General features: G+C 49.0%; 1 protein-coding gene across 7 annotated transcripts in view; it reads right to left on the bottom strand.

Moving 5' to 3' along the window:
• Window positions 1-6,642: 6,642 nt before the first annotated feature.
• Window positions 6,643-20,264, bottom strand: part of CFAP251 (cilia and flagella associated protein 251) — a 64,784-nt gene continuing 51,162 nt past the window's right edge. For 6 of the 7 annotated variants that reach the window (XM_067016131.1, XM_059040735.2, XM_067016132.1 and 3 more), the window contains 3 exons: window positions 9,314-9,542; window positions 8,103-8,204; window positions 6,643-6,901 (listed from right to left, as the gene is read on the bottom strand). In XM_067016131.1, the coding sequence (XP_066872232.1) occupies window positions 6,765-6,901; window positions 8,103-8,204; window positions 9,314-9,542 (468 nt within the window). In that variant the 3' untranslated portion in view covers window positions 6,643-6,764. Of the gene's footprint in view, window positions 6,902-8,102; window positions 8,205-9,313; window positions 9,543-20,264 lie in introns of those variants that run through there. The other variant, XR_010837096.1, reaches the window with a different exon arrangement.

Below are 20,264 nucleotides of genomic sequence, written 5' to 3'. Positions count from 1 at the left end.
GGTGATAAGCATTTACCAGCACACCACCGGGCATGGTCTCATCTCCCACCCAGTGTGGACCCTGGACTTTGATTTCCGACCTCTTGCCTCAAAAAACCCATTCACACTGAAGTTCAAATATGCCAGACTTGGCAAATATCTACAGGGTTCAAGTGGCTTCCTTGCTGGATTAGCTTTCAGGGTTCTCTTTTTCCTTCAGTTTGGCCTATTCCTTACTATCTTGTCAGCATGTGGTGGCTTTTAGGATTTTTTAAAATATGTTTTCTAGCATATGTTCTAGCATTTTTAGTTGCTTTCAGCTTGAGCGTTAGTCTGAGTAACTAGTTACCAGAGACTGGAAGTCAAGCTCTCTCTGAATGTTTGTGATCATCTTACACACGCTAAAAGAGTGATCGTGGGGTTCCAGAGGTGAGTTACTTAGTTACGGCTTGTGTCTTGACCTAACTGTGCCTCAGCTGTAAAATGGGGATGAAAATAAGACCTGCCTTACAGAGCTTTGTGAATTAAAAACAGTATTTGTCAGGGAAAGTGGGGGGAGGGATAAATTAGGAGATTGGGATTAACATGTACACACGACTATATATAAACTAGATAACCAACAAGGACCTACTGTATAGCACAGGGAACTCTACTCAGTATTTTGTAATAACCTATAAGGGAAAAGAATCTGAAAAAGAATACACATATATGTATAACTGAATCACTTTGCTGTACACCTGAAACTAACATGACATTGTCAATCAACTATACTTCAATTAAAAACAACAACAACAATAAGAAAAACCAAACCAGTATTTGTCAAGAATTTAGAACAGCACACAGTAAGTGCTAGATACCAGAAAGCATTTGTTAAATAACAGACCTGGGCTTCCCTGGTGGCGCAGTAGTTGAGAGTCCGCCTGCCGATGCGGGAGGCGCGGGTTCGTGCCCCGGTCCGGGAGGATCCCACGTGCCGTGGAGCGGCTGGGCCTGTGAGCCGTGGCCGCTGGGCCTGCGCGTCCGGAGCCTGTGCTCCGCAACGGAGAGAGGCCACAGCAGTGAGAGGCCCGCGTACCACACACACAAAAAAAAACAAAAACAAAAAAAACCCAGACCTGGATGATCTTTTCATCAGTATGCCCCACACTGGGGTTTGAAGTCAAGCTACTCTTCCTAGGCTGGTAAATTCAACCCTTACGTCACTCCTCCTCCTCCGGGATGAAGGCTCATTCACCATGGGGTGGGAGGTGTGGGGAGGGGAAGGAAAACTCTGGAACAGAGATGGACATGGGTGATTGTGAGGAAAATGCAGGCCCGGCCCTGGCGCTTCTGGGCACCTTGGTTCTCGCCTAGCAACTTGCAACCGAGCGCTATTTTCATAAACGGAGGTGCTTTGGTGTTTGGGGAGCAGGTCGTTAGCAAGGCCCGGCCGAGGGGGAAAACTATGAAGGGAACACTCCAACCACAGAATGAAATACAGTCCCTTCCTTGGAGACAGGAACAGAAAGGATGAGCTGCGGAGGCTGAAGCCTCCCTCCTTTCACAGAAAAGGACGCTACTGGGACTTCCCTGGTGGTCCAGTGGGTAAGACTCTGCGCTCCCAATGCAGGGGGCCCGGGTTTGATCCCTGTTCGGGGAACTAGATCCCGCATGCGTGCCGCAACTAAGAAGTCTGCATGCCGCGACAGAGATGCTGCATGCCGCAACGAAGATACCACATGCTGCAACTAAGACACAGTGCAGCCTACATAAATAAATAAAATATTTTTTTTTTAAAAAAAGGGATGCTACCATCTAGTCACACAGCCAGTTAGCAGAGTTCTGGCCAGAGCCCTGCTCTCGTGTGTCTCTGGACCGGTGCTGTCCATCAGGATGTGGACAGCTGTAAATCAGCCCCGTGGGAGTGCTCTCAGGACCCTCCTGTCCCTCCCCCACCCAGAGAGGCTGGGTAAATACATACCAGCACGCCACTGGTGGAGCCCAACAGGGTCCCGAATTATCGTAGGGAAGGTCTCCCCTACAATGTGGGCTTGATGATGAATTTCAGATAGACTGCGGAGCCATTAAAAACATTTCCTTTGATAAATCAAATACTCCAATTTGCTTCTCCGCCTACTTTTTCTTGCCTATAGTTACAGCTCTAAAAATGGTCACCAGCTCAAATACTAATAGACTGGCAAGCTTTATATCCATCCATGCAGCCACTGGCTTGCCTAAAAGTTGGGCCACTTGAGGCCATATAGAAACAAAGAGATAGTAGATAGAAAGTGCTTCAAGAGACAGATGTGTTCAGAGGTGAGATGGGGTAACGCAGGCTCTTCCAACAATGAATGATTAAACACAGAAGTCCGGTCATGACCCAGTGACCTGGACCAGAGTTGGAATGCATCTACCAATGTGCTTGGTGAGCTCTTGGGTCAGAAATCCAGACGGCTGCCCGAATGTCTTCTCTCGCTCCCACGTGTGCAGTCGTTTTGGCTGCCCAGCATCTGAATACCCTTCCTAGCTCTGGGTGAGCCTTTGTGGGTGGAGGCTGCCCCCAACTACAGAAGCTAGAGGGGGCTTGTCCCTCTTTTTCCCATGGCGTTAGGTCCTGGGCATGGGTCCCAACCTTACCCAGGTGGATGGTCTAGTAGGTTGATTTTCTTTTTTATTGAGGTATAGTTGATTTACAATATAATATGTTTGAGGAGTATAATATAGTGACTGGTTCCTTTTTCTCCACATCCTTGCCAGCATTTGTTATTTGTGGTCTTTTTTTTTTTTTTTTGCGGTACGCGGGCCTCTCGCTGCTGCGGCCCCTCCTGTCGCGGAGCACAGGCTCCGGACGCGCAGGCTCAGCGGCCACGGCTCCCGGGCCCAGCCGCTCCGCGGCACGTGGGTTCCTCCCGGACCAGGGCACGAACCCGCGTCCCCTGCATCGGCAGGCGGACTCTCAACCGCTGCGCCACCAGGGAAGCCCTATTTGTGGTCTTTTTGATGACAGCCATTCTGACAGATGTGAGGTGATATCTCTGTGGTTTTGATTTGCATTTCCCTGATGATCAGCGACGTTGAGCGTCTGTTCCTGTGCCCGTGGGCCACCTGTACGGCTTCTTTAGAAAACGTCTATTCAGGTCTTCTGCCCATTTTCTTAATTGGGTTGCCAGTTGATTACTTTTAAATAATAGCTTTATTGAGATATAATTAACATACCGTAAAATTACCCCTTTTTTTGGGTGGTTCTTTTTTTTTTTTTTTTTTTTTGATGTGGACCATTTCTAACGTCTCCACTGACCCCGCCACAATATTGCTTCTGTTTTATGCCTTGGCCTTTTTTCTTTGGCCCCAAGGTATGTGGGATCCCAGCTCCCCGACCAGGGACTGAACCCACACCTCCTGCATTGGAAGGCGGAGTCCCAACCACTGGACCGCCAGGGATGTCCCCAAATTCACCCTTTTAAGGTGTTTTTTTAGTATAGTCGCAGAGTTGTGAAACCACCACCACAATCAATTTTAGAACATTCTTGTCGTCTGAAAAAGAAACCCTCTTTTTTTTGCTGTCATTTGCTGTCATTCTTTCTCCCCCCAGCCTTAGGCAGCCAAGACTCTATTTCCTGTTTTGATGGATCTGCCTATTCTGGACATTTCACATAAATGGAATCAGAGAGCATGTGTCCTTTTTGTGCCTAGCTTCTTTTTATTTAGCATACTTTCAAGGCTCATCCCATGTATTAATACTTCATTCTTTTTTATGGCTGAATGATATTCCATTACATGGATTTACCACATTTTGTCCGTCCATTCATTCCTTGACGGACATTGGGTTGTTTCCGCTTTTTGGCTATTCTGAATGACGTTGCTGTGATGGTAAGCATACGGGTTTCTGTGCAGATGTATCTTTTCATTTCTCTTGGCTACATACCCAGCAGGGGAATTGCTGGGTCCTATGGTAAGTCTGTATTTAACGTGTTGAAACACCGCCAGACTGTTTTCCGAAGCGGCTGCGCCATTTTACACTCCCACCAGCAACGTGTGAGGCTCCAATTTCTCCACGTCCTCACCTACACTGTTATTGTCTGTCTTTTTCATGTTAGTCTTGCGGCGGTGAAGGGGTCTCTCATTGTGGTTTGGATTTTGACTTTGATGTTTGAGGGTGTGTAGGGGCAGTGGAGAGATGGCTTCCAGCAGAAGTGGCCATTGGAGAGCCTAAGTATTGGAGGCACTGAGCTCCCGGTGGTGGCAGAGCCGTTGGCATCCTGGCTGCTGCTGGTTCCTGGTCATTTTCAGAGCTTGCTTATTCGGTCACTCCATTGAGCCTATGAGTTACCTGGCAGTCTTCACGTAAAGTCCCTTTCCACTGCAGCTAACCAGAGCCAGTTTCTATTGCTCCAAACCAAAGATCATGGCTGATACCCTATTTAAGCTGCCTCTTAGTCCGTATACGTATTTATCCTTCCTGAATGCCTTTTCTCTCGTTGCAATCTTTCACTTCTCCCCAAACTACTCTAATAACCTCCTCGCTGTGGGCCCTTTCCCCGGCCAACCTCTCTTGTCCATCACCCAGCCCTTCGCCTCTGGGATCCAAGTTTGATCCACTTCTCCCCCTTCCCTTTAATATCAAGTCTAACCTCCCCGACTCAGCACACGAGGCCGGGCATCACGGGATCCTGTCTTCTCTGGGTTGCTCTCCTGCCACCTCCCCCAGGCGCTGCTCCGATGGCCTTAGAGCACCTCACTTATGTGACGTCTCCTCCACCTGCCCTGATCGCCTCCTCCTCCCCACCCCATCTGCTCTGGACGCCCCTGTGTCATATCACAAAATACTGTATCATTCTTGACAGGTCTGTTTCCCTCGCTACAATATAACCTTCTAAAGGGAAAGAAACATGCTTCCCGCCTCGTTTCATCTTGGGCCTTAGCACCAGGGCACACACAGTTCAGCTGAGGTCACTGTTGGAGGATCTAGCACAAGTTGCTGCTACTCTCTCATCTACCCCCGTGAAGGGGCAGAGGTGGCTGACAGCACGCTGAGGAAGCGGTGAGCGGCGAGCTCCGGAGAAGCTTCGCTGTACACCTGGCTGCCTTTGGGACACCGCCAGCGGCTCGGGGGACCGTGCAGTTCCACACTTTGGTGCTCAAAGGGACAAGATCACGGAGAGAATCGTGGTTACATCTTTTCAAAATGTTGAAATCCCCGGAAAACTAAGAAGGATGTATTGATGCCGACTCAGGGTTTAAGGTTTATGGGGCTGAAACCCCCTGGGAGCTTTCCCACCGCCCACGTGAAAACACTCCTGTTCGGACTCGCGGGGAAGCACCGTGCAACGGCAGGGCTGAAGGAATGCCACAGATCGTTCTAGACTCCTGAGGACCTCACCCTGAGCCTACATCCCTCTCTAGGGTCTGACCACACAAACCTCTGGTTCACTGGATGCTTCTGGCCTCGGGGGCACTGTCCCCTCGGTCTGGAAGGTTCTCCCCACTCTTTCCATGACTATCTCTTAACTTACAAGCCTCATCTTTGGAGAGACCGGCCCTGATCACTTAACTAAAGCCATTTCCCTCATGATATTCTATCTCATAGGCCCCTGGCTCTTGCTCTATGACCGCAGTTTGCACCCACATAGTTATGTGTTTGTTTAACGAGAGATCCCCGGAGACAAGGGCCTTGCCCGTCTCGTCCACCACTGTACCCCCAGTGTCTGTGCCTGGAGGAGGGTGCTGCGGCCCTTCTGCTTCCCTCACACAGACCCCTGCGCCCCGGGGGTCAGAAACATCATCTCAAAGGCTGGTTTCTCCGGGGAAGGAGCTGGTAATGGCCCACGGGCTTGTCGGACTAAGCACGTGTGGAGAATAAGCTTTGGCCCATTTGCCCGAGTGAGACCTCACCACTGAGGACGAAACTCTCAAAAAATCAGACCATAACTTCCACCTGTTTATAGGACGAGGGTACCCCATCTCCAAGGTCAGAATGCTGCTGGAGCCTTAGTCACGTCGCCTCCACATGCCGAGCCGGGGAACTGCTTCTGCCTGCGACGCGTTCTGCGGCCCAGCGGAGCTCAAGGCTGCGGATCAACCGCACTGGCCTGGGTGGCGCGTGCGCTGTGTGAGGGGGGCGGCTTCCATCTGCTGAGCTCTGCCCCGGGGAGGCCGGCCGGCGGTGTCTGGTCCCAGCTGCACTACACGCGGGGCTCCGGGGCTGCTCTTCTTCTGCATTCTCTCTGGCAGGTGCCACCGGCGTTAAGCATGGCCAGTGATGCCCTTCATAACGGTCGCACACAACTGCTCAGGGGTTTTGCTGATAAGAAGCCACAAGCCGGGGCTCTCGGGAGCCCAGAGCACCCAACACCCCCGTCCCAGCCTAATGGCAGGCTGGGCTGATCCGTATCAGGCCACATTAGGCTAATAAGGGTCCAGGTGCCACTTGAGGGGATAGAAATAAGGCCACACTTGCCAGGAGGAAGGCCTGCTGCTGGCTGAGGCCCCCCCTGCCCCCGGGGACCACGCCACCTTCTCGTCGTGTCCAAACCCCCTCCAGGCAGCACTGCGGTGGATTAGGCATGAGAATGGCGGCCGGGCTCTCCAGCCACCCTTTCCATCCAGCCGCCAGTGTTTTTCTTGCCTCCGCCCACTTTTCTATTTCAGAAACTGTGGAAGGTCCAACTTTGTGAACTCCATTGCTTAACAGAAATTTGCTTTTAATGTCTAAACGTTCTGAAGATTAGAGGAGGGGTAGGGAAATGCGGCAAAAGCAGTGCCTCGTGGAAGAAACACACACACACACACACACAGTCCTTTGTGCTTCAGGCTCTCCTTTCAACTTCACTGACCGTAGGATCTTGTCCAGAAGCTTGGGAAATGGTTAGGCCAAGAATTTGAGTCGTGAATATTTCTGCAGTGATTTCGTCTGGAAGTTCTTCTTCAAAGCAAATTTCTGAACCTAACCAAACAAGAAGAGAAAGCAAATGCCTTCATAACAATTAGGTTTCTAACTCAGAAGCATTTTCCAAAAATATGAGGAAATGATACTAAACAAAAGTGAGAGGAGCTTTGTGCTGGGATTTGGCCCTGATTCCGTGAAAACCTTTGGGTGGAAAGCGGTTAAAATCCCTCCTTTGTGGTTTGGGTTTGGAGCACTGTTACCCACATCTCTGCACACTTCATTGGAAAGCCTCAACTACAAGGCATCGTTGATTTTACTGTTTTGAGACACTTAGGAACACTGTATACATGTGTGTGTATATAAAACAATTGGGGAAGTTACATTCTGAGATCCCAGGTACACAAGGAATGGCATAGGGGAGCTTGCAGGTTGGAAATGACCAATCAGATCCTGGAGTCTAGAACTATCTGTGTTAGGAACTCTGTTCAATTTGAAATTGGGAACAGACAACAGAAGGAGAGGGAGAAGGAAGCCTGGTGAGGAGTCTTTGCTCCCGACCCCATGGGGGCAGCAGGGCAGCACTTGGGGTTGTACATGGACACGTTCCAGCACAAGGGGGTCAGTGAGCTAAAAGAAAGAGGTGGGAAATCCTCAGACAGGAAAGGAGAGGAGGATTTTTCTTTTTTTTTGGTCACGCTGCACAGCGTGCAGCACAGCATGCGGGACCTTAGTTCCCCGACCAGGGATCGAACCCATGCCCTCTGCAGTGGAAGCGCAGAGTCCTAACCACTGGACCGCCAGGGAAGTCCCAGGATGATCTTTAAAGATGTTCAAGCTCTGGCAGCTTGAAGTCGGGCTCGTGCCTGCCTGCCGAGTCCCCGCCCTCTCCTCATCCAAGGCTCTCCTGACAATACCTCTTCTGAAAGAGCTTCCAGACTGTATCCTCTACTAGTGGCCAGGGTTCACCTACCCAAGCTGGAAAGATGAGGACTGGATGGGGGGAATAAAGGAAAGAAACGAGGCTGGGAGACACAAAGGAAGGACGGAGCACAAGAACAAAAGCTTTCATCTCTTAGACGTGACCACCACTCCCTGGTCTTTTTATAACTTACTCATGTTGGGTTCCCAACAGACTGGCTTTGTTGTGTGCATGGTATGAAGGAGAGTGGCTGCACCAGTTAGAAGACGTAAATGCACTTAAGTCGCCAACGAATTAGTGCACCTCAGCTACGTGTCCAGACAGAGCCCGCTGTAGTACCTTTGACAGAAGAGGCTGCGGGCTCAGATTTCCAGCCCTCAGGGTTCAGTCCGAACAGTGCAGCGAAGCTGGCAGCCACCTCCTCTTCTGTCATGTGCTCACCTGGGCGTCGCAAAGGGAAAAGGAGGCTGTTCAGCTCGTGGGCCTGAGCCTCACGTCCGTTTAGCGTCATCATTCTGAGGTCTCCAAGAGAATGATTCCACTGTTTCCTTGGGACACAAAAACAGTCTAGGGAGTCACATGTTACTGTCACACAGACTTCCTTAGATGGTGCTAGAGATGGGACTTCAACCCAGGGGACGGTGTTGGGGCTTGTGCAGAGAAAGAAGACAGCATTCTGACAGACTGTGCTTAGCTTCATTTCAAAGTCCCTCACATTAGAAGCACCAGTTTGGCTAAGATGAAACGAGCGCCCAGAGGAAAGGGCTACTTGACTTCCTCACATAACATGATGATGAAGGACTTCCCCGGTGGCGCAGTGGCTGAGAATCCGCCTGCCAATGCAGGGGACACGGGTTCGAGCCCTGGTCCGGGAAGATCCCACATGCCACGGAGCAACTAAGCCCGTGAGCCACAACTACTGAGCCTGCACTCTAGAGGCCATAAGCCACAACTACTGAGCCCGCGTGCCACAACTACAGAAGTCCACACACCTGGAGCCCGTGCTCCGCAACGAGAAGCCACTGCAGTGAGAAGCCCGCGCACTGCAACGAAGAGAGAAGCCCGCGCACCGCAACGAAGAGTAGCCCCCGCTCGCCGCAACTAGAGAAAGCCCGAGCATAGCAACAAAGACCCAATGCAGCCAAAAATAAATAAATGTATTAAAAAAAAAAATACAATGAGGAAAAGAATAGGTAAAAATGAAAAGTTTTACTCTGGTGTGGTTTCACTTCACACATGCAACCCAGTCTCGTAGTAGCTCTGTGAGGTTGACGGCTGGCGCTTGTATTCCTGTGTTACGAGTGAAGGCCCTGAATCCTGCAGTTCCAGGAAGCTGGAACATAGACTGTGTCCTTCTGGTTCCTGGAATCCTTCCCTTTACCCCGTGTTTGCCAGCCACGTGGGTCAGTAAGCGGCATCCTCGAGGCTGAAGTCCAGTCAAATCAGAGATGCCGGCGGGGGTGTGTGTGTGTGTGTCTGTCTCCCAGCTCAGTTCTCTCCAGTGGGAATGGCTCAAGGGTGTTACGAGATATACCCATTTAGGTATTTACCTTTGGTTTGAAGCAGTTTCAGAAAATCCTCTCTTCGAATAGCTTTCTTTCCCTTTGAATTGGTAAAACCAAGAATGTCAAAGCTCCGCTGGACACCACTCACTGTGTTCCCAAAGGGTGGCCTGTGGTTAAGGTAAACTTTGAAGAAATCCGGTAGGTTGATTTTGTCAATTAGTTTTCCAGTGTCCACATACTCACTAAATCTGATTTCGTTAAACATATCTTCAATCTAGGAAAGAGGTTTAGGAAAAAAAAAAAAAAGACCATGGTAAGCAGAAGAGACACTTGGATAGACTTCTAAGAATTGGAGAGTAACAGACAAATGTGTGCCGTTAGCTTAGAACATGTATGTTATGAGTTGACTGTATCCCCCCCCACCAAAGAAAGATAGGTTGAAGTCCTAAGCCCCAGTCCCTCAGGGCAGATGTCATTCGTTAAGATGAGGTTGTACTGGAGGAGGGTGGGCCTTTCATACAGTATGACCGGTGTCCTCATAAAAAGAGGAAAGAGACAGGGCCAAGATGGACATGTGATGGCCGAGGCCGTGGCTGGAGGGATACAGCTTAAGCCAAGGAACATCAAGGATTGATGGTAACTGCAGAAGCCAGAAGAGACGAGGACACATTATCCCCCACCTGTTCCATAGAGCGCATGACCCTGCTGACACCTTGAGTTCAGACCTCCGTGAGAGAATAAATTCCTGTTGTGTGAAGCCACCCATTTTGTGGTACCAAATTTTCCAGCAGCCTTCATCCACTGTCCAACTGGTCAATACTATTAGCACTGGCATGAACAGCGTTTCATTTCTTCACTTTTCACCTAAGTATCTCACAGTGTATCTACTACATCCTTGCTTTGTGAAGAAGATATTAGTTTCATTTAAAAGATGGAATCCTGAAGAATTTAGATATTAGTTTAGATGAATAAGCAAATAATTCAGTGTGAAAGTCAAATACAGGACCTAAGGCTGTGATAAGTTTCTTAAGGCAACTAACTGCACCATGTTTCTTTTTTCCTTTCTTTCTTTTCCATCTTTATCCTGCAATGTTTTATAGGCTCAAAAGATTCTAGGTAACATACATACAACTTATGTGACATAATTTTTTAAATGAAGACCTAAGAGGCCATCATTCCTTGAAAATATCAACACAGTTGACGAATCTTAAGCGAGACTAACCAAGAAAAAAAAGAGAAAAGACTCAAATTATTAAAATCAGGAATGAAAGAGGGAATACCAGTACCAATCTTACAGAGAGTAAAAGGAGTAAGAGCAATGATATGCCAACCATCAGATAACTTAGGTGAAATGGACAAATTCCTAGAAAGATACAAATGACCAAAACTGACTCAAGAAGAAGAGAAAATCTAAACAGACCTATAACAAGTAAACAGATTGTTAGTAACTTTACAGGTTCCACAAAGAAAAACCAAGGACCAAATGGCTTCACTGGTGAATTCTACCAAATATTTAAAGAATACCAATCCTCCACAAACTCTCCCAAAAGCATAAGAGAAGGGAACAATTCCCAACTCATTCTGTGAGGGCTGCTTTCTGATTTGGAAAGTCATTCTTTGCGTATCTTCCAAATTTCCTAGAACGAGCAGAGTGCTGACATGTCTGTGCGTTCACACGGAAATGTGGTGCCAGGTACTGCAGGGCTCCACACAGGGCTCCTTGGTAACTGGCAAAAGGCAAGGAGGAGGGAAATAGAACACAGAAACAAACAAAACCACTCCTCACTCCCATCAGCCTTCTCTGTGCAGCGTTTTTGTACCACGCACGCTGCAGTCGGCTAAAATTCAGAAACCTGGACTGTGCCTGGCAAAGGGCTAGAAATGAGTAATTTATTTTAGTGTCTACATTTGAAACTAATATGTGTCCCTCCAAATTGCAGGGTTTTGAATTTTACAGAGAGAGAGAGAGAGAGAGAGAGAGAGAATAAGAGCCACAGAAAAGTGGGAAATAATTTTTTTTCCCCCAGAACCTGAACTCTTCTGGTCTGTAGGAAGGAATCAGGAAGAGAATCTATATTTGTACACAATATTTATCAATAGATAGCCAATTTCTCCCTGTCCACTAAATAAATGTAGAACAAAAATGGGAGGAGCACCAGGTTAAAGCAATGCCAAGTATTAGCCTGTCTGGGACATCCTAGTGTCCTGGTCTTGCCCCACGTATCAAGAAGAAAAGACAAACCTCTTGCAGTCCAACCATCATTTCTGTGAAAGATCTGGGGTACCTTCCTTCCACTTTTTCCCATGCATATAAAATATATGTGTCTGTTTTTTTTGCAAAACTGGTATGTGTATATATCCTTTTTTGTATCCTGCTTTTGTATCCTGCTTTTCCCCCTTTTACACTGTATCTTAGTAATCGCCTAATATTTTCAAAGAAGCCATATATCCTCAATGCAACATTCCAGGAATGGTCTTTAGATATAACATCATTGGTTATGGATACAAACGAACCATAATTGGTACTATGCAAGTAGCTCTAATTGGTAACATTTTCATATACAGCATTTATTGAGTTTATACGATGTACAACTGCATGTTAAATTATGTACAATTTTGTGTATAAATAAAACTATCCAGTAGCATATATTATTTACAGATTCTACTATATGGTTTTAATACTATTAGTGTATGCATGTGCTGCCACTTACTATGAGCCAAAGGAGGCTGGGGCTAACACTGTGATCTTTGATGGCAGACCTACGTTCAAAACCTGGTTCTGGGGGCTTCCCTGGTGGTGCAGTGGTTGAGAATCCGCCTGCGGATGCAGGGGACACGGGTTCGTGCCCCGGTCCGGGAAGATCCCACATGCCGCGGAGCGGCTGGGCCCGTGAGCCATGGCCGCTGAGCCTGCGCGTCCAGAGCCTGTGCTCCGCAACGGGAGAGGCCACAACGGTGAGAGGCCCGCGTACCGCAAAAAAAAGAAAAGAAAAAAAAAACCCTGGTTCTGCCACTTTCTATATGACTTTGGGTGAGTAACTTAACATTCCTTACCCTCAGTTTCCTGTCTTGAAAGAGGGAGTAAACCACTTGCAGTGGGCTGATGTGACACTTACTGTGACAATGTAACTAAAGTGCTAACACAGTCCGCACTCAACTGGCAGTAATTGTTCTTGTAATTATTATACTTCCTATGCCCTTGCTAATTACAATGCATGTAATTATAGCATAAATTATAATCTATACATACATAAATTATAATGTAAATGATATGTGTATTTTACAAGCGCAATATACGATTCAAACTCAATTCAGAAATAGGAGATTAACCCAAAGAGGACAAAAAAGGAATCCAGAAGTGCCTGGAGTTACTCATACCCGGGGCGTTCCAAAGATCTCAGGGAACATTCTTGGCACAAACCACTCTGTAGGTGATTTACCTCTTACTCTCCTTCCCCAAATGACTGACCAAAAATCACTGCTCAACAAGCGGAGAGCTGGCAGCTTCAGCGTCATAACATTTCTTTCCCGAGCCTACTCTGTGTTAGTTGAAGAGGCAGGTGCTGCTACGTGTCCAAACGAGGTTCATGCTTGGGAGAGGAACCTCTGAGCCTGAGTGGAACGCCCAGAGCCTTCCCAGGGCCCCGGTGGGAGGAGTGGGAGGCCCCGCGGTCACCCACAGCGCTCTGGCTGCCTTCAGCCCGGCCTTTCATTGGCGTTCTCACGCTGGCCTGTCATCCACTAAGGCAGTGGTTCATTTGATTCACCCGGGGAGCGTTACGCATTCTAAGGCCTCGGCCCCATTCCCAGAGATCCTGATTTAATTGTTCTGGGGTGGTGTACGAGCAGTCATAGTTTTTAAAAGCTCCCCGGGGGATGTGAATGTGTGGCCAAGGTTGAGAAGTGTGGCTTTAAGGCAGGGGATCTCAAACTTTATCAGGCATCAACATGAGCAGGAGGGCCCGTCAAAACACAGACTGCTGGTCCCATCCCCAGAGTTTCTGATCCCGTGAGTCTGGGATCTGGGCTGAGAATCTGCTTTGCTTACAAATCAACAGGTGAGGCCTGTGCTGCTGGTCTGGGGGCCACAGCTTTGAGAACCAGCTCTTACACCACAGCGGCTAGCAGAGGTGATGCTATGCCAAAAAGAGTCAGCACCCGGCTTGTGATTTTCCTCAGAGAGTAATGGTGGCAGCTGTGAGGCATACTTGAATTCTTCAAGCCCACATCTGTCTCCTCCATGAAGCTGTAGCAATAGCGTTCATCTCTATTTCCACAGAAGCTTTGTTCAGAGCCTGGCATATCGTGGGGGCCCAGAGAAACGTTTACTGAATGAATGAATGAATGAATGAAACACCGTGGGCACAATGCAGCCACGGAAGAAGTTCTCTTAAAACTCAAAAAAGGGGGGCTTCCCTGGTGGTGCAGTGGTTAAGAATCCTCCTGCCAAGGCAGGGGACACGGGTTCGAGCCCTGGTCCGGGAAGATCCCACATGCGAAGCAACTAAGCCCGGACACCACAACTACTGAGCCTGCGCTCTAGAGCCCGTGAGCCACAACTACTGAGCCCGTGAGCCACAACTACCGAAGCCCACGAGCCACAACTACTGAACCTCACGCACGCCTAGAGCCCGTGCTCTGCAACAAGAGAAGCCACCGCAGCGAGAGGCCCGCGAACCGCAACGAAGAGTAGCCCCCGCTCGCCGCAACTAGAGAAAGCCCGCGCACAGCAACAAAGACCCAAGGCGGCCAAAAATAAATAAATAAATTAAAATTTTCTAAGAAGGTCGAACTGTCGAGGTTGAGTATCAATTCAACAGCTTGTTGTTTGAGTTATAAATTTTTTTTTTGGCCGCGCACCATGCAGCTTGTGGGATCTTAGGTCCCCCAACCAGGGACTGAACCCCGGCCCTCGGCTGTGAAAGCGCAGAGTCCTAACCACTGGACCGCCAGGGAACTCCTGATGTATAACTTGCAAACATTTACCCAGTCGGCCCCTGGACCTCTGCTGGTCCCGCTGCCCAGGCCCCAAGACGTGAGGGTGGCCTGTCCTCGGAGGGCCGGGCTCCCCTGGTCCAGGACTGCCTTACTCCTGCTGCTGTCACTCTCCCCGCAGGCCTCTGGGTTTGCGATCCTGTTGTCAGCCGCAGGAAGCCACTGATGGCCTCAGAATTGTGTCTGATAATTAAGTTTTATAACCTCCCTGTTAAATGGAGAGGAACACGATACACTTGAACTGGGGCCATTCCTCGTCTTTACGAACGGGCTCCTGGTGCGGGTCGGTTTCTCCTGTGACGGCTTCGCAGACTCGCAGGCTGGAAGGACTCTCCCTCCTCCCCCCACACACCTCGTGCTCTCTAGACGGTCCCTGGCAAACGAGGAGACAGTCCTTCCTTGCAGCATCCGCTTCGCCTCACAAGCCCTCCGCATGGCCCGTCGCGGCGGCGTTTCGCGCTGACCTGGGGCAGGGAGGGAGGGGCTGGGCCGCAGCTTCCAGGGCTGGAGGTGCCTCTGCTGCTGGCGCAGGGCTCCGTCGCCAGTAACTGCCCCCCTCTCCAGTAACTGTCCGCACAACAGCTGCCTCCCGTCAGGCCCTGCCCACTGGACGCCGACCCGGGCGAAGGCCAGCCCTCGGCGCTGGGCCACAGCGCTCTCTCCCTGCTGTCTGCCGGCCGGGGGGAGACTCAGAGAGGACAACAGCACCATTCCCAGCGCCCTCACGGTGACCTCCGCCCGGCCCCTCACGGGGCCCAGGCTGCAAGCACTTCCGGGGATTCTTCCCCGCCCCAGGTGAATGTTTTTAAAGGTTTTAAACTCCAAATGACAGGTTTCCCTGGTGGTGCAGTGGTTAAGAAGCTGCCTGCCAATGCAGGGGACATGGGTTCGAGCCCTGGTGCAGGAAGATCCCACATGCCGTGGAACAGCTAAGCCCACGAGCCACAACTACTGAAGCCCATGAGCCTAGAGCCTGTGCTCCGCAACAAGAGAAGCTACCGCAGTGGCTTCTCTTTTCTTTACTCCTCTAGAAAAAGGAGTGAAGTACTGATTATGCTACAGCATGGGTGCACCTTGAAAACAGTGAAAGAAGCCAGACACAAACGATCACACATCACACGATTCCATCTATATGAAATGTCCAGAAGAGGCAAATCCGGAGATGGGAAGTAGACTAGTGGATGCCAGGGGCTGAGGAGGAGGGATGGGAAGTGAGGGCTAATGGGTACAGGGTTTCTTTTAAGGGTGAGAAATATGTTCTAGGATTCAATAGTGGTGATTGGTTGCACAATTCTGTGAACATACGAAAAGCCGCTGACTCACTTTAAATAGGTGAATTGTATGATATGTGATATATCTCAATAAAGTTGATTAAAAGGAAGAAAAATAGGGAGTTCCCCGGTGGTCTAGTGGCTAGGATTCTGCGTTTTCACTGCCATGGTCAGGGGAGATCCCGCAAGCCATGAGGCGTGGCCAAGAAATAATAATGATAATAATAATAACAAAAGGAAGAAAAATAGGGACTTTCTTGGCGGTCCGGCAGTTAAGACTCCACACTTCCAATGCGGGGGGTGCAGGTTTGATCCTCGGTCTGGGAACTAAGATCCCACATGCTTCACGGTGAGGCCAAAACAAGAAATATAATACAGAGGTGAAGCAATGGCAAAGGCAAGTAACAGAGCAAATAACATCAGTTTTTTAAAATGTAATTTTCACCATGACTCTGATCCATTCTTTTATCATCATAAAAACCAGTAGAGATGAATATGTGCTTATTATAAAAAATGCAAACACTGGAGATGTAAAGAATAGAAGTAAAGTGCTCTATCATTCCCCATCCCTCAGCAACGGCCAGTGTTTGATGTCCTGACTTTTGTCTGCACTAAGACCAGCCAGCTGGGGTACAGACCGCGGCCCTGAGCGGCCCTGAGAGCTTCCTCATATCCCCCTAAGGCTCACTGTCCTGCTTGGCAAAGTGGAGATGATAAAAGCATCTGCTTGCTGTGAGGACCCAACGCCAGCAGGGCTGGCACGGTCCTTGGCTCTCAGCGAGCGCTCAAGCGAGAAGGGCTGGTCTGCTGTTGCTGCTGTCAGTGTTACTGATATGATCAGCTGCATTCTTTTTCAGTGGCCGCGCAGCATTTTAGTATTTCTTTCTTTAGATGCTGTAAGTGTGGCAACAGCAGTGCTCCCTGGCGTAGGGTTCTCAGTGGACCAGGAAGGCCTCCCGACGGCAGTGGGCCATTGCTCTCACTTTCAGGATGGAAACACCTCCTGATATTTATGCTTCAGAACAAATCCGACCCACCGAGGACCTTTCTGCAAAGTGCGAATTTCCAAATTCCCATGGGGTCTTCATCAGAGCAGAAACTGTGCCCATGGCCGTGGGCTCAGATTTCTCTTCCTCGTGTGGCGGGCGGCTGTGCCACTTGGCTACGCTCCCTCCATCCCAGCTGGGACCACGGTTTAGCCACAAAGATTAGCACACAAGGCTTGGGGAGGATTTGTTCGTTTATCTTTCTGGGTTTTGTTCTGAATACAAAAGCAAGACAAGCTACCGCTTGTCGTTAAGAAAAATTAAATTCTACAGAAATGTATGTATGAGCCTCCCCTCTCCCCGGCAATTTACAGCCACGATGGTCTTCTAAGGAGAGTGGATGCGACTAAATGGGAAGTTTTTTCATTTGCAAACCCTAGAGATGGGCTAATACTGCAGATTTGGAAATAGAAGCTAAGAGCTGAACTGGCATGGCCAGCAGAGGGACAGGAGGGGTGCTCCTTGGGGACAGAAGAGGGGGAGCGGAGCTCAGTGGGGGTCAAGACCAGCAAGGAAGCCCCCCTGGGGGGGGGGGTCATCGGGACCGGGAAGAAGGTCTCATGAGAAGTTTTAGGTAAACTGCTGTGGAACGTGGTTACGCGTGGATCCTTGTGGTGATTCCCAGCTTTTCAGGGAAGTTGTCTTGCGTGGACGGGCTTTTCTGTTTTTGTGGAAAAGGAGGAAGACGCCGAGCGTCACGTCTGGAATGGCCTGGCGTGTGTGCGCGCGCACACACGGAGGAGCCCCGAGGCCAGGAGAGCGCGAGCCCCCAGGGCAGCCCCAGACTCCGATACAGGTGGGAACCGGGGCTGCGTTCCAGCTGGTACCAGAGGCCCCGGCTAACGGGGGTGATAACGTAGAAAGCAGAGGGTAAAAGCTCTCACGGATCCCGTGCCTCAGAAGTCAGCGTCGTTAAGGGTTTGGAAGAAGTTCTTTCAGTTTTGCTAGGCACACATGCGATCTGTATATCATTGTTAAGGAAGTGAGGTCATGCTTTACGTACTGTTTTGCAACTTGCCTTTTGTCCTTTAACAACAAAACCAGCACATTCTTTCTGAGTCAAGAATCATAGGTCGGGGACTTCCCTGGTGGTCCAGTGGCTAAGAATCCGCCTTCCAATACAGGGGACGTGGGGTCGATCCCTGGTCGGGGAACTAAGATCCCACATGCTACGGGACAGCCAAGTCCATGCGCCGCAACTACTGAGCCCACGCGCTCTGGAGTCCGCATGCCACAGCTAGAGAGAAGCCCGCGCACCGCGACAAAGAGCCCGTGAGCTGCAGTTAAGACCCGACGCAGCCAAATAAATAAAATTAAAGAATAAAAAAAAGAAGGGAACAGAAAAAAAAGAATCATAGGTCAATTTCACTGTTTAATAACTACTCAGCGTAGGTGTGCCTTACTTGATTTACCCCATCTCCTATCAACGGACCTTGAGGTTGTTTTAATTTTTCACTGTTATGAACTATCCTGCAGTACATCACTGTTACACTTGCCTGAGTTTTCCTGTAGGATATACTCCTAAAAGCAGAATTGCCGGGTCCAAAGGTAAGCACGTTTAAAAAGTTAAGCGATTATTTCCTCTCCAAACCCTCCTAAACAAGGCTAAAGCTGCTGAATATACCAAGTCGTTAGAGCTACTGTTAATTACTCTGAGATCAAACAATAACGTCAGGGATTCTATCTTCCTTATTGTTTTTGCAGTCAAACATGACTGGTGAGCATATCATTCATTCGTTTACCCAGCCGACCAAGATTTGCTGAGCCTCCACAACGTGAGCTCTTGCTGGGCACACAGCTCTCTGCCAGGATTGGCCTTAATTTACAGAACTAAGTGGCCGAACTGCTGTTAGTTCATTGCAAAAACCTATCGAGAATCTATAACGCTCTGCAAGCTAAATAGAAACACAGCCACAAGTGACCAGGGAACACACGTGACGCACAGGCCTGGCCCCAACACGATATTCCGAAGTCCCGGAGGGAAAAATATATCCATAGAGGCGGAAGATGAAAGTTTCTCGTAGGTGAAATCAGCTATACAAACTGTGAAGAGCCCCAACTTAGGAACCCAAACTTAGGGTTTATAACATTATAAACATTGCAGATCTTTCTTTTAAAAACATGAAGATTTGTAAGAGCAGCCCACCTCACCTCTTTGGCTGTGTTCTGCAGAAGATGGGAATGTTTAGGGATTCTTTGGGGAGGGTTACATTCTTGTATAATTTGGCTTCAATCTACCACACTGACTAGATTCAAATCCCCAAGGCAGTTGAAATGACGTAAGAAAAATATAAATAATGTAGAGCCTTGGGGGGCTGGCTTGAGTCTGTGTTTCTAAGTCTTTCAAGTAACCAAGTGTGCAAATACTCTTATCAGCGGCACATACTTCTTCATGCAACTTCTCGGGGGAGGGGGAACAGCTGCATCTTAATAGGAAATGTTTCATTAACCACGACGAAGCCTCGGTTTAAAAGTTTCAAAGCCCCAAAAACATTCTTATTAAAATCGCTATAAATCTGATGGAAACTAGAGGTCAAAAAGTTCTCCCGGGCTTCCCTGGTGGCGCAGTGGTTGAGAATCCGCCTGCCGATGCAGGAGACACGGGTTTGTGCCCTGGTCCGGGAAGATCCCACATGCCGCGGAGCAACTAAGCCCGTGAGCCATGGCCGCTAGGCCTGTGCGTCCGGAGCCTGTGCTCCACGATGGGAGAGGCCACAACAGTGAGAGGCCCGCATACCGAAAAAAAAAAAAAAAAAAAAAAAAAAGTTCTCCCCTCGGAGCTTCAGATAGAAACTAATTCATCAGCGAACAGTGTTTGCACTCGATGTGGCCACTTCTGGATCGGGGGCCTTCAGAAAACATCTCCAAAGAGTAAGTGGATTAAAAACCCTGGAGTCCAGGGGATTTATGAAGACACTGAGTGGGGCACTGAAACCCCTTTTTAGTGGCTGGCGGAGGTGGGGGGGGCGACATAAGAGTCAGTGACAGCCTTGCAATGACCATTTTAATGTGGGTAAAATAATATTCAATGTCACTTTATGACATTTGTTGCAGACTAACCTTTTTTTCTGGGTACTTTTTTTTTTTTTTTGCCATGCTGCGTGGCTTGTGGGATCTTAGTTCCCCGACCAGGGATTGAACCCGGGCCCCTGGCAGTGAAAGCAGCGAGACCTAACCACTGGACCACCAGGGAAGTCCCTCTGGGTACTTTTTACTCATCAGCAAGATTTCGATAGGTTGTCAAGCTTCATTATTTTTGGTCAATGATAGGACAACGGAGGGAGCCTTTGTTAATTACACTTCTTACTTCTAGAGGAAGCAGAAAAACCACAAGCCACTCTGGGCCACCCTCCTCCTTCAGCGATTCGTGTGGCAGGTGGGTGACAGTCACAAAGGATAAACACCCAGAGTTCCCTTATCGACAAAGCAGGACTGCAGAGGACACATTTACATGGGCCCAGGGTTTAAAATCAAGAATCCTGAGGGAGAAGGCTGCCATCAGTTTGATGACTTTTGGCCACTTACATAAAGTCTCTTTACCTGACAAATCAAGAAAATAAAAAACTGATTTTAGAGAGGGTATTGTAAACAAAGATCCACAGGGTCAGAGAGACATTCATCTAAAGGCCTTTTATAATCACACATCCAGAGACCAGGATAGGATGAATGGTGGAGGTAATAATA

The sequence above is a fragment of the Kogia breviceps genome, chromosome 15 (assembly GCF_026419965.1).
Source record: "Kogia breviceps isolate mKogBre1 chromosome 15, mKogBre1 haplotype 1, whole genome shotgun sequence".
NCBI classification, from domain to species: Eukaryota; Metazoa; Chordata; class Mammalia; order Artiodactyla; family Physeteridae; genus Kogia; species Kogia breviceps.
This window is presented reverse-complemented; position numbering and strand designations above follow the sequence as displayed.